This window comes from Ischnura elegans, chromosome 12 (genome assembly GCF_921293095.1).
Source record: "Ischnura elegans chromosome 12, ioIscEleg1.1, whole genome shotgun sequence".
In the NCBI taxonomy this organism is placed as follows: domain Eukaryota; kingdom Metazoa; phylum Arthropoda; class Insecta; order Odonata; family Coenagrionidae; genus Ischnura; species Ischnura elegans.
The window spans coordinates 18,117,929-18,131,401 of record NC_060257.1 but is presented as its reverse complement, the minus strand read 5'-3'; the positions used below and the strand labels follow the sequence as shown (position 1 = coordinate 18,131,401).

Below are 13,473 nucleotides of genomic sequence, written 5' to 3'. Positions count from 1 at the left end.
CGAGCGAGGGAGGGAGTTGGAGGAGGCGGCAGACGACCAGCGTGGAGTTTGTCGCGTCTCACCCACGCCTTACCCCCTCCCCCCTCTCCCTCTCCCTCTCTAGCCACTCCAACGACTCCCCCTCCTCCCCCAATCCACCCCACCCCCACCCCGCCACTCCACAGACGAGAACATAACACTACCGGGGCAGAGTCTACGACTCAAGCATGAGGGGGCCTCCTTATTCTTTCTCGGCCAAGCAGCGCGACACGCGCCCTCGAGAATACAGCTTTGCCTCTCTCAGTCCACCGCTCACTCCGTAAAGATGCTTCGCACTCGTCGGCAACCCCGTTGTGGTTGACCGTCACTTTCGTAAAGAGCGAGCGATGGACCAGAATTATTATTAAAAGACAGCGTTACCCAGATGTTAAGCGAATCAGGCTGGGAGCCGCTGGAGACTCGGAGACTGTGTGCTCGGCTTAGATTGCACAACCGGTCAATTGATAGGTTAATTGCTTGATAGGCAACTGAGTATGGATGTCTTTAATAGCAACACGGAGAACATAATATTAGAGCCCCACTATATTTCCAGGCCCGACAGAAGCGATACAATAAGAGAGATATTTAGCAGAACGGATAGATATGCGAATTCTTTTTTTCCTCCGAACCATAAGTACTTTAATAAATGCCAGTCGTAATTTCGTCCGAGCATTTCCTTTTCATGCACAAATGGCTGGTATCCTAACACCCCCTGCCACACGCCTTTTAGGCGGCTTTCGGGGTGGTAAAGATATGTTGATGAATTATATAGACATCATAATCTCATGATAATTATAATTATTTAAGTACTCTACCGATCAAGGTAGGATTCCATGAAGTACTTAATACGTATTCCGGTAGCCTCCCCTCCCTTCATGTACCTCCCTCTCCAATTCACAGTAAGACCTACTCCCTTTCATTCTACCTAAAACTCCTATCAACTGCCTTAATTTCCCTCATTCACCTAACATTCTACCCTCCAACACTGTTTTCAAAATTCCCTCCCTGCAGAGAACTCGCTCCATTCATACTTCGTATTTAATCTCATGAAAATTAATATAGGTAATTAACTACTTTCATAACCAGGACCCCTCTCCGTGATACTTCATATTTTTTGGTTAATTAAAGATGATCTAGGTATTAACAGGTAAGTATTCTTTCAGCATCAAAAACTATGCCGTACAGGGCACATTTTTTCCGGAAGAAACAGCTATTATAAAGTTAAAGTGATACAAGAAAACAGTGCGTTACAGATATAGCAAACCAGAAGAGGATGGGAAGCACAGGATTCATAGAATGGTAATGGGGAAAGATAATGGGATAAACATCGCGATACCAAACTTAATGAATACAATTTCTAGTCAAAGATGAATCCTAAAAACCGTGGAAAAATGTTAAATTGAGATACATAGCTTAAGACACCACTAAACGTATAAAAATTGCTGGTGGATAAAGCTAAAATATAAGGACCCTGAATAAAATTCATTAAAACCCTCAAATTCTTGATGAATTCATCCCTTGAGGCCCGATTCTTGAATTAATCCTAGATGCTGAGATTGATCCCTTGCGCAAGTGTTTCTCCGAAATGGGGAATGATTTTGATACAATTACCCCGGCAGACTTTCTAATCTGTTGCCAGTGGTTGGCAACGAGGATCATGGCAAATTTGTTTCTTTGAAAGAAGGGTACAGGAAGAAACTGAATGTACCCCCGCAAAGTGACTTCACTCGGAATACTACACGGCAGTATTAGGGCGAGCGTGGGTGGGCGTGTAGCGCCAGCTAAAATGAACGTCAGCCACTCTTTGATCAAACGTCTGCCAGCTTCATGACAAACCTCTCCAAAGCATCTCCTGTGTTGAGAGTGCAACGCGCTTAGGATGCATCGGTACATCCATCACTCCACTTTTGCGACTGACGGAAGGAAATTAACGTAGCAGGAGAGACGATACGGTAGGAGGATCCCGTTGCTGTCTTGTCAACTAGGAACACGCGAAATACGCGACAGGGACATAGCTTTACTTCCTCATTACATTACGAAACAGTGCCGCTCATGAGTTTTTTTATGGTGATAACTCGAGAGGTAAAATACGGAGCATGGAAAGCAATAGGTTCCTTCACTTTTCAACCGCAGGCAATATCGGAATTTTGAAGTTGTAAGTAGATTATTTGTCAACGAACATGATATCTAGTGTACGGTATCGTCATAATATCGTAACTTAATCAGGTAGTGTGTGTTCTGCCTATTCCAGTCGTGTGTAAAAAAAGCGGCTTAAGCAGCAGTATGAGACATGCGCAGTTGTCAAGGGAGATGTCCATTAATAGGAAATAGTTGATGCGAGGATTTCTTATAGGGAGTACAAAAAGAAGGCTAGCCAAGACCCTGATCAGAAGCGGAGCATTTTATGGGTATTAAGAGTCAACGCTATTGGGATCACGGGGAAAGATTGGAAGCGTTTGAACTTTATGCATGAAGGAGAAGAGAGTTAAGATGGACAAAGATGAAAAGGATGAGTAAAAGTTCGATATGCGAGGCGTAGGTGAGAAACTTCGTCTTAACATAAAGAGAAGGAATAAAATCTGATGGACGGTATTGATAGGAGTGACCGGAAAATTCTGAAGACCGTGATATCAGGGATGGCTGCTAGGTTAACGGAAAAGGAATATGGATAGAACGTACTTCATGGAGAGAATTAGGAAGAAGAGTAACTAACCTTACTGAACTGGCGATGGAAATGTAATTAAGGAATGGAGTCTGGTAGAAAATAAGCCAACTCAAACGGCGGACTCGTTTGATTTACTCAATAATTAAAATATTGAGAGAAAAATAACCAAAACATGTCCAATGTTCGCCTGTAGTTTTGAACAACAATTTCGTTGCGCGGTTTCTATTTTAATCAGCCTCTACGGTAGATTTCCACTGATAATAATAGGAAGAGGTCGAGTGAGGAGGTGAGTAAGCAAGTGTACCTATATGACTGCCACGTGACAGTCATCAAGAGGCCGAAATAGAGGGAGCGACAGACGAAAACAGATTCCGTGCTCGTAAGAGCTATAAAGCCAACTGCGTTTCTCTCTCTCTTCCTCCGCTGCAATTATGGCAGCACAGTGCCAAAATCCGAATCGGGAGGTGAGGGGGAGAAGGGGGGGAAGCTTCGTATGCACGCATTACCAACTTAATTTTGAGGGAGAGATCTTTTGGATGGGATTCAAAATTTTTCCATTAACCTAATTCACCCGTCTCAAGTGTCCCGGGCGAGGAGCGTTAAGAAGCCCCTGGCGAGCGATGCTGGCTGCTGGATCTAACCTTTGAAAAACGAACAGGTCATTCGCATAAACGGATACGACAGGATCTGTTTCAAAAATACATCTCAAGCTGGGATAAGCGCAGATCTCAAAGTGATGACTGCTTCATTAAGGTAATATTTTTATATAGTTTACATCATAAGGCGGAATGGAAGAGAGATTTCACTTCGTACGTTCCACTCTTAATGGTTTACGGTCTTAGTTACGACACGAGACATCATTATCAACGAATTCATATCTCACATTGATACCATTATCGATATCTATGAGGTGAGGAATGCACAGCGTAAAGTTTATTTTTGGGATGCAATCAGTGACCACAAGAATTTTGGGAGGTACCTATTTGATGGAATTCCTGTTACGATGACATTATATTTACTAATGAAACCCAAAGCAATGGAAAAATACCTAACCGGAAATAGGGAGATCATGGTTCGCATCTCGGTAAAGTCAAATATTTATCCGCCAAAAATTTAGAGCTTCGGAAATCATACCTTTGCAACCATGCTAGAAGCTGCCAACGAAATACTTTTTTATGGAGCGCTTCAAACTAACGAACGAACACATTTTTAAAATCGATGTAAGTACTTAAATTGGGCAATTAAAGTATCATCACCCAGAAACATATTAGAAATGAATTTGTTGAACTCAAATCTGCACATAATATTATGATTTCAGTTTTCTTGAGATCTATATCATCACCTTCTCTTTCGCAGCGAATAAGTGGGGACGTGCAACTCTTCAGTCGACCGAGCGATCATCCGAAATTGATAGATTGTCAGAAAACCAAAATATCACATTGATTCATCCATTTCAATTCCTACACTTTCCTCTTTTCATACTTGATGTCGGTATGTCATAAGGATATTCCGATCGATAGTAAGAAAATTCTCGAGAAATCTCCAAAAAATTAAATTCGTCTTCACTACGCGAAGGAGATACTTGTTGAAATATGTTCTCAAAACTTCACGCTTTAAAAGGAAATAACGGGATCCACTTCAAGGAGAAGATGCATTATCAAACAACGAAGAAACGCTGAGAATATTTCGAAAATGGCTGAACATAACATAGATTCCTCCCCAATTTTTCGGCGATAAAAATACACGTCAGCGTATTTCCTCAAAACTTCACGCTCAACGAGGAAAATCAAGGGGTGAACTTCGGGGTGAAAGAGAATTTAAAAAAAAAACCTCGTCGTGAGGGCTTTACAACGGAGCAGAACAACAGAATGAGACCATGGCCTACCCTAATCTCCTAAACTCACCCTCCGACAGTCTGCGCATGAGGGGCGCGCCGGGGTTAGGGGTATAGACGGTGGTGGGGAAGATGCAGTCGCATATCCCGAGGGGTTGAAGGGATGAGTTGGGAGATGCTTATAGCATCTCTCTCTCTCTCCCTCTCCAACACGCAGGCAAGGGTGCAAGCCATGTCCTCCCCCAAAAACACACCCCTGTCGGCGGGCTCCCAGAGTCTTTTATTTTTAAGTCCCACCCCTCTTCAGACTTCGCCGCATACATAGGGCCCAAAAAGCCCTCCCATCTGCAACAGATTCCCTTTCCATCCCTTTAACTTCCCTATCCTCCGACGCGCTCATCTGCTACGCTTCCCTGGTCCATCGCCTCTCGCTTTTTTTTTGGAAAAAAAAACATATAAAAGACATGCGTGGGGAGGCGGACGATAGAAAGTGAATGGATTTCTCTTCCAAAGGGGGCGACATCAGCGCGTCTGAGGACTAAATAATGTCGGCAACGCCGCAGGGTCACGAAAAAGATGCACTGAATGATGCACAACTGCGATTACAACATCATAACTTGGCGAAATTTGCTTGTAATCACCTCATTCGAGGAGTGAAATGATTACCAATTGCAGCCCACACCTTCTAATGATCACGTAATCGATATTAAAGGACTTGCATGGTGTTTTAGAATAGTAACTGCGCATACAGCTAGGCCTTTGTTCACATGGCCTACAAATGGAGATACAACGATAGCCTTCAAAAGACGGATTCTCTCATACATGATAATGAACGTTCGACAGTAGCTTAATATTAAAAAATCCTCAAGGCTGTACTCTTTTAGTGGACAAGTTAAGGGATTGCGTGAAGGATGGGATTGGGAAGAAGTTAAAAAGTAAATAAAAAAGAATAAGGGAAAATAAAAACAAAGAGGCATACCTCAAATACCAGGCGCATTATCCTCAAGGAAAAAATTTCCCCACATATCTCTTAGCACGAACACTCACTCACAAGTATGGTTATATTTCTTGGGCTAATATAACAAGAAGGCAGTTTCTAAAGGTAAAAATGCACCCTTGATAAAGATATCAAGAAAGTGCAAAATGTCTGTGTTATGTCATTGAGCTACAAACCTAGTTTCTCGGACTGAATGACCTAATCCGAACAACGTGAGCAACAAAATCCAGAAAAATCATTTAATGCATCTATCACTCATTTTTATAATGATATATATTTTATCTATAATTAGTAATATTTGTACCTAATTACTATCCCTGAGTAAAATTCTTCCTGAAAATAACAGAAAAAAATAAAGATACGATAAGTATATTGGAGCGTTTTTATCATGAGATCTAAACTAGCATTCAACTTGGAAGTCCAATCTCGGATTTATTTCTATAATCTATTTTTTTAAAGCAACACTGAGACATTCAGTATGAAATTTATTTATTTATTTATCAAATTGTCCACATACAGCATAGTTTGCCATTTTATAGTGGCACAGTATAACAAACATAAAAAGCACAAACACAACATTGAAACGGAAGCACAACAAAATGGCGCTACGTTGTCATGCAAGCCGAGGGAGGAGGAGGAGAAAAAAAATGCAAAATAGCGGAGAATGCATGAATAATTTCGACCCCGTCTGCCCCACTATTTCCACGCACAATGAACACCAATCCCTCCTCGATTATTCCGCCATTTGCCGGCACCCCGATCCGAACCACCCCTTCATGCACCTTGGGTCGACGAACCGCTCCAATCTCACGGGGTGCACTGCAATTCCTGCCCCGGAATATTGGTCGGTGCACCCCATCACGGGGGACGGGGTTTGCTAGCATTGAAAGGGGAGGGACAGGGAGACAGCGGTAGGGTGTGAAAGGGTTCCGCAAGGTAGGGGTCAGGGTATTATTATTTATTTTCGGAAAGAAAAAAGACTGTACAGGTCAAAGGCTTTAAGAAAGCGTTAGGTACCGAATAGGGAGGGTAGTGCAATTTTGTGACTTGAACCGTGACAAAGGAGGGCAAGAGGTGCGTAAGACTGCACAGTTTTAATGGAAGTACGCGTTTTGTAACACTATGGCGAAAAGGCCATGGATTCTGTAGAAGTTACGTATTTAGCACGGATGCAAAACTTAAGAAACATTATAGACGCTAGCACTAGATTCCTTGACCACTCTAACACTTCTAATTCTGAAATCAGCGAGGAAGCTGATGTGGACTCCAAAAATCGATTTCGAAATATACTTAACATTTTTTAACTCTATAGCGAAATGACCGCGGATTCCTTAAGCCTTTAACGTGGATGCATCACTTCAGAAACATTATATACGTACGCAATAACTAGACGACTCTACAAAATTATATTCTGCAATCAGCGATAAAACTGATGTGCACTGTGCACAAAATCGATTTCGTGATATACTATGCTGTAATGAAATTCGAACACATAAAGTTGATCAACAATTCCCTTGAACTTGAACTTGCAGTCTGGCTAGCATAGACCGAGGTGGGAGACGGTGTGTAAAAAGAAAGGGGAGGGATTATCTTCATTTATTTTCAGAAAGAAAAAAAGAATGGGCAGGTCAAAGGCTTCGAGAGAGAGTCAGCGAGGAGCCTAATGTGGAAGGCAGTGCAATTTTGTGACTTGAGCCGTGACAAAAGAGGGAGAAAGATGCGTAAGACTGCACCGGTTTTTGAGGGGTGAAGTCTTAAAGTCGAAAAAACCGAGAATATTTATAGAAATTCTATCCTTAGCAAGGATCCAAAACTTGAGGAAGATAGTGTACGGAAAAATATAATTTCCTGCGAAGTGTTACAAGGCTCCTCCGGTGGTTTATGCTTAAAAAGGTTTCTTCAGGAATTTTTCGGGTCAGTTGACCATATTCTCTGAGCCTTCACCAAATCCTTCTATATTCTCTGACGTTTCGACGACTGGGCTGTCGTTCCCAGGGACTGAGTGTTGTGACTAGATATTCCTGGTCATCTATACTTTAGGTAACTTCTCAAAGATCAGAGGCAAGCTCTGCGCAGAGGGGTGACTTAAGGTATGTAACACCAGGAATTTATAGGCGCAACATTCAGTCCCGGCGGATGACAACACAGTTCTTGAAATATATTTTCTAGGATTAAGCCATTCCCACAGAAATAAATTCAATCGTTGCTGGATTTCACTGATTATTAGAGGAATTATGGCTTATGATGAATGCTGCAAAGCATGATCGTTTATCGTACTAATGACGGTAAAAACTGGTCACAGAACAAAACTGACGGTGCCAAAGAGAGAACATAACAATGAAATGGGAAAATAGTCACCAGATATCGGCGATAATGCAATTGTGCCAGCCTTAAATAGATAAATTGAACCCAATATTTGTCATCGGTGGGTGCAGAACCAAATCGATCCCAATATTTGACATCACTAAAATGCTAGTGTTCGACACTTTCTTAATTATCTGAACTTAGGACTCTGTCAATACACTTAAAATGGCAATAGCTCCGATAAGGTTACAATATAAAAGAGTAAGTTATAACACTCCATTGTGCGACAGCTGATAGTCTTCAAAAAAAATTCACCAAAATTGGAGTCAATGAGAGTCAAATCCCCAAACTGTTTATGTTCCAGCAATATGGTATTTTAGATATCCGTATAAAACTTTTTTGCAGATAGAGAAGAAAGACAGTGTTGGCCGAATCGTAAAAGAAAACAGGATATGCCAAGCAGCGAGATAAAAACAAAACAATTCTGAGCAAGGGTAGGGGAAGTCCTAAATTTCATTGGTATGGGAAAGAGTAACCTGGCTAGTGTATCATCGGCGGCATTGATACCTTGGGGACATCATTTTCCCAGGACGGACGGGTGGAAGAAAATTACAGGCACTCTGGACAGCGGCTCACGAAAAACGGAAGGTTAGGGGGGCCATAAAAATGACGGAAAGTTTTTGGTGAAAGTCTGAGATGGAAGTGGCAGGCTGAAAGTCATCATTAAAAGCCATCCAATGGCTTTTTAGGCATAAAGGATATCGGAATGGCGCTGTATAAGGGAAGAACCCAATAAGAGCGAACTGGGAATAGTAGAAAAGTTTAGCCCAAAAAGAATAAAAGAACATCTAACTTCCTAAAAATGTAACCAAATACGTAAGGATTCTTCTAAGGGCATCATCATAAGGGCTTCATTCATTAACAAAACAGTTTCCGTTCGTACAACCAAAAATTATGTCATTAATGTAATAAATATGTCGAAAACACTTGAAAGCGAGAAATTACATCACTCACCACATTCGCTGATGGGAAAAATAAATTTGAAAATACTTGACCTGCGTTAGGATGGGTTATATTTTACGATGGGACGGTTATACTCAGGTGAATTCTGACTCATCCCTCCATATCTCATTCCACCATCCCAAAGTAATTCACTCCGCCCATAAGAAAAGATGTAAATAGCTCAGGGCGAGCATAAACGATCACTATTTCTAAACCCACGTGACGCAAAAAAGGTTCTCACTCGCGCCGCTGAGCTACATGTTTTGATTTCATGGGGCCGTGGACTTTCATGTCTAAAACTACTCGGGGTAAAATTATAGGAAACGTTCAAAGCTGCCGCCTAGGTTTTAACCCGTGCGCGGTTCACAGCCAGCGACCCGCTAGTCACAGTCTGGTATTTTGCCTCAGTATGAATAAATAGTGTCCTTCATAGAAGTCCTGTCTCACAAATTAAAGACGTTAATGACATATTAGAATAACTGGCAGCACTGGCGTACCTAGGAATATGTTTTGGGGGGGATGGGATGCCCTGAGGTGACCCCCCCCCCAGGTTATGGGAGGTCCGAGAAAATGTTTGAAAAATAACACGCCTGAAAATACATTTTACATCATTTTGGCACTAAACTCTAAGCAGATACAGTTATTTTATGTCAAAACTAGAGAATAGCTCTAAATATTTTTTTAATTTAACTGAGGCTTTGGAAGGGGGGGAATCTATCCCCTCATCCCCCTTAGTTACACCACGGCCTGGCAGTTTGAAGAAAATATTATGATTAATGAGGCATTAGAAGAACTTAAAGTATAATAATCATAAGCTTTCAATGCAGTGCAAGGAGGCATAATAGGCAAATACTTACTTACGGTTCGTATGCAAAAGTAGGTTTTCGAATAAGGTATTGCTGACATAATCAACAAAACAATGGATATTATCACTCTATCCACCTAAAATTATCCCAGGTAATTTCCCGATTAGGATATTTTGAAAATTTCAGCTTCACGAGAAGTAAATGAAGCTAAATATGACGACGCTGAGCTTCAAAATTCCGCTGAAAAACAATGAAATAATCAGCCAAATACAATACACGTTTTAACCTTCCATTAAACCATAAAATCCTAAACACTACATGAACGAAATACAAGGACGCATTTGAAACCTATACACTACTACTGCATTTCAGCGGAGAATCCATATTACCATTCAATGCGCAGTAGCACCTATTCCGTCCATTCTATCACTGCAGACTTGAAAGCAGCTCCAGGTTTATGGATCGTAAACAGCGATAGGCGATGCAAGGACATCGATACGGGGGAGGGAAACAAAGCTATCGCGATGGTTTCACCTCCACACCGATCAGATCTGGAGTTCACTTTGTTTCTTGGGTTAATTCCACCAAGTCTTGTAAACCGCCCCTGGCCGAGTCCCAAAACCGGACGACAGCGCCACCTCCAAGCTATACCTCACCTTTACGAGCTCGGCTCGCCAACGCCATCTCTATCTCCACACATATAAACCCCATACCTTAACTTCCTTTTGCCCGTGTCCCACAGAGTACCGCGCCTGCACCCATCAACTCCCATTCCGTTGTCCGCTCCTCAAAACTTTTCTCATAATTGTCTCCGTTGACTACCACCATTTCCCCTTTGCAGACCTCCCCCTCCCCACACCTTCCTGCCCACGACCGAGGAATCCTCTTTAGCCATTACCGTAATTAACCCCGGAACGAGAGGAGAGAGGGAGCCTCAAGGCTTGACACAAGGTGCCATCATCACCATAATTAACGGCAGTTGTACTCAAGCGGGTCATACTCCATTTCAGATTTTATCGCGCGGGTAGGATGGGATAAGAAAGGAGGTTTGAGGGGAGGGGTTCTCATTTCTCTGTCCATTCCAAGGGCATCGCAATAAGGGAGGGTCATTTTGAGCACTTTAAAAACTGAAACGGGAGCTCTTCTTTCATGAGAAATGCGCAATCGTAAGTTTTTCGGTCTCGCCGGCCGACGCGCCTGCACACAACACCTAGACCGATCCGGCGAAAAAGGGAGAATGGCATATCATTCCCACGCAGTGCTTTTCAACGCTCTGACAAAGGACTTGAAACAAAAACTCAGATTGAAGTGCGGCCACTGCAACACCTGCTCATGGGGTAAAAACGCAGCAAAATATTTAAGTGTAGGGAAAAAATAAAAATACAACTAACACCAAGGCCAAAAGTGACGATGTACATAAAAGATTTCTAAAATTAAGTAACGAACCATTGAGTGCTACTTCAGTCCAATAACTGTTTTATATTGTTTTCGTAGCGTTATTATTTTTGAAAAAGAGATTACGTGCCAAATCAACACATATCGACCGACCCGGAATATAGAAAATATTGTTATAATCACTATCAATGCTCATATTCAGAAATATATTTTTCGGCTAATTAACTTTCTCTTCCTTCAGCGTCCTACGTCTTGGACGGCAAGCATACTTTTTTCACAACTATAAGTGCATTAAACAAGTTAAACGGGATAATGTAACAGTGAAGAAGTCTTACGCGCAGGCTCACTACATACTGATCCACTCGAAATAAAGAAGTATTTCCCTAATTATGGCCGATAATCTTAACTTATATTTCATATATTTACCCTCTTTCAGCAACAACCATGTCTCTCTCCAAGATGAGGCATTTCACAGGTTTTACTGTACTTGAAAAATCCCTAATGAGTATTTTATGATTAGTTAAGGCTACAATGCATGCGTTTGTTATTAAAAGAGAATGATAAAAAAGAGAAGAAAAAAGGAACGAATCACTTGCCTGACGCACCTGTTTGAACTGCTCCTCGAAGCTCCACGTCTGCTGGGAGGAAGACGTCGACGACTCGGAGGAATGGGACGACGCCGACGATATGGAGTTGTGGATGGCGGCAGCGGCGGCCGCAGCGGCCGCGGCCGCGTGAGACGACGACGAGGAGGTCACCGCGGTGGTGGTGGTGGGCGTGCCGGCGGACGAGGGCGAGGACGCCGGGTAAGCCGGAGGCGGGGGCCCCTGGTGGTTGCCCATCGCACCGTTGCTGTTCTGCTGGTGGTGCGAGAGAAGCGGGTGCTGAGAGAGGGCCAGGTGGGAGAGTCCGTTGCCGTGCGGGGAGTGGTGCAGGGCGGTGCCGTTCCCGAACGTGAGGGCCAACGGGTGTGGTGGAGCTAGAGGAGAGGGTGCGGGGATCGAGAACCCTAGGGAAGGCGCCGAAGTTGACGGGGGCGGCGGGTGGAGGTTGGCGGGCGGTGGTGGCGGAGGCGGCGGAGGGGTCCGAAGCTGCATATCGGCCATTCCAGAAGGAACGCTGGTGGGTGTGTTGCTGGTTGGGAGCCCCCCGTTGCTGCCACCGCCCATGATGGGCCCTGGGCCCATCATGGGGCCCTGCTGCGGGGACGAGGAAGCAGACGAGGTGGTGGACGCGGCTGATGATGACGATAGGAGCGAGTGATGGTTCTGCATAAGCGGCCTGTGGTGCTCTGGTGCCTGGTGCGCATTGCTGCCTTCGTCGTCCAGGTCTTCGTCTTCCTCCTCGCCGGCCCTGCCGCCCATGACGGCCATGGGACCGCCAGTGATCCCTGCGGCGGCCCTCCTCAGGAGCAACTCCTGTGTAACCTTCAACTCCCGCTCAATCTCTTCCCGTTCGTCTCGTTCCTGAAAATTGATAGGAGCACAAGATGATTTGCGAGTTGAAAGACCATGGTTACATTGAGTAAATGGCAAGTAACTGGTTATCGATGCCATAAACGTAACTAAAATTAAACTATTTGGGCAGCACATTAGAGGAAAACGGACTAAGTAGCAAAGACATCACGGAGCGAATTGCACTAGCAAAAGGGGGCGTTCATGAGCAGGAAGGACCTTCCAAGAGGATCGTTATGTTAGAGTAGAAAGAAAAGGCTAGTGAAAAGTTTGATCTGGAGTGTAGCTCTCCACGGTGTGGAAAAGTGGACACTGAGTGAGAAGATTGGAGGCATTCGAGATATGGGTATGGAGAAGAATGGAGAGGGTGAAATGGACGGAGAGGAAAAGGAACGACGAAGTGCTGGATATGGTTGGCGAGGAGAGGCAACTTTTAGATGAGGTACGGAGGAGACAGAATGTATAGATGGAGCGAATACTTAGCGGGGTGGTGATGTTGAAAATGGTGTCAGAGGGTAGAATGTTAGGTAAACGAGGGAGGGGAAGGAAAAGAATAGGAGTTTTAGATAGATTGAAAGGGAGTGGGCTTTACAGTGAATCGAATAAGACAGTGCTGGAAGGAAAGGGAGGCTCCCAGATCACTTCTTTAGTACATTAATCGGTAGAATACAATAATAATAAATAAAACGTCGCTAACGATATCGATGAACCTGTTTAACAGATTTGACCGATGCAATCCTGGATTTTTCGAATAGCAGAGACGTTCCTATCAACAGATCATCTCTACGCTTCCTCCAACCGGAATGTGAATGGAGGAGGAAGAAAGAAGAGTTCATGGATTGGATAAAGAATAACACGAAATACGGCGACCCTGAGATAGTAACATACATGTTGAAGGAAAAGTAGAGGTGATCTGTTGAATACACCATGCAAACCAACATTAGCCGAAAGACTATCTTAATAGGCGATATTAGTAGTTACTGGAGATCAAACTGAGT

The 13,473-nt window shown here is 43.4% G+C and overlaps 1 protein-coding gene across 3 annotated transcripts in view; it reads right to left on the bottom strand.

The window, feature by feature from the left end:
• Nucleotides 1-13,473, bottom strand: part of LOC124169001 (protein dead ringer-like) — a 612,609-nt gene that overhangs the window by 449,184 nt on the left and 149,952 nt on the right. For 2 of the 3 annotated variants that reach the window (XM_046547458.1, XM_046547460.1), the window contains exon 3: nt 11,618-12,487. In XM_046547458.1, the coding sequence (XP_046403414.1) occupies nt 11,618-12,487 (870 nt within the window). The remainder of the gene's footprint in view (nt 1-11,617; nt 12,488-13,473) is intronic. The other variant, XM_046547459.1, reaches the window with a different exon arrangement.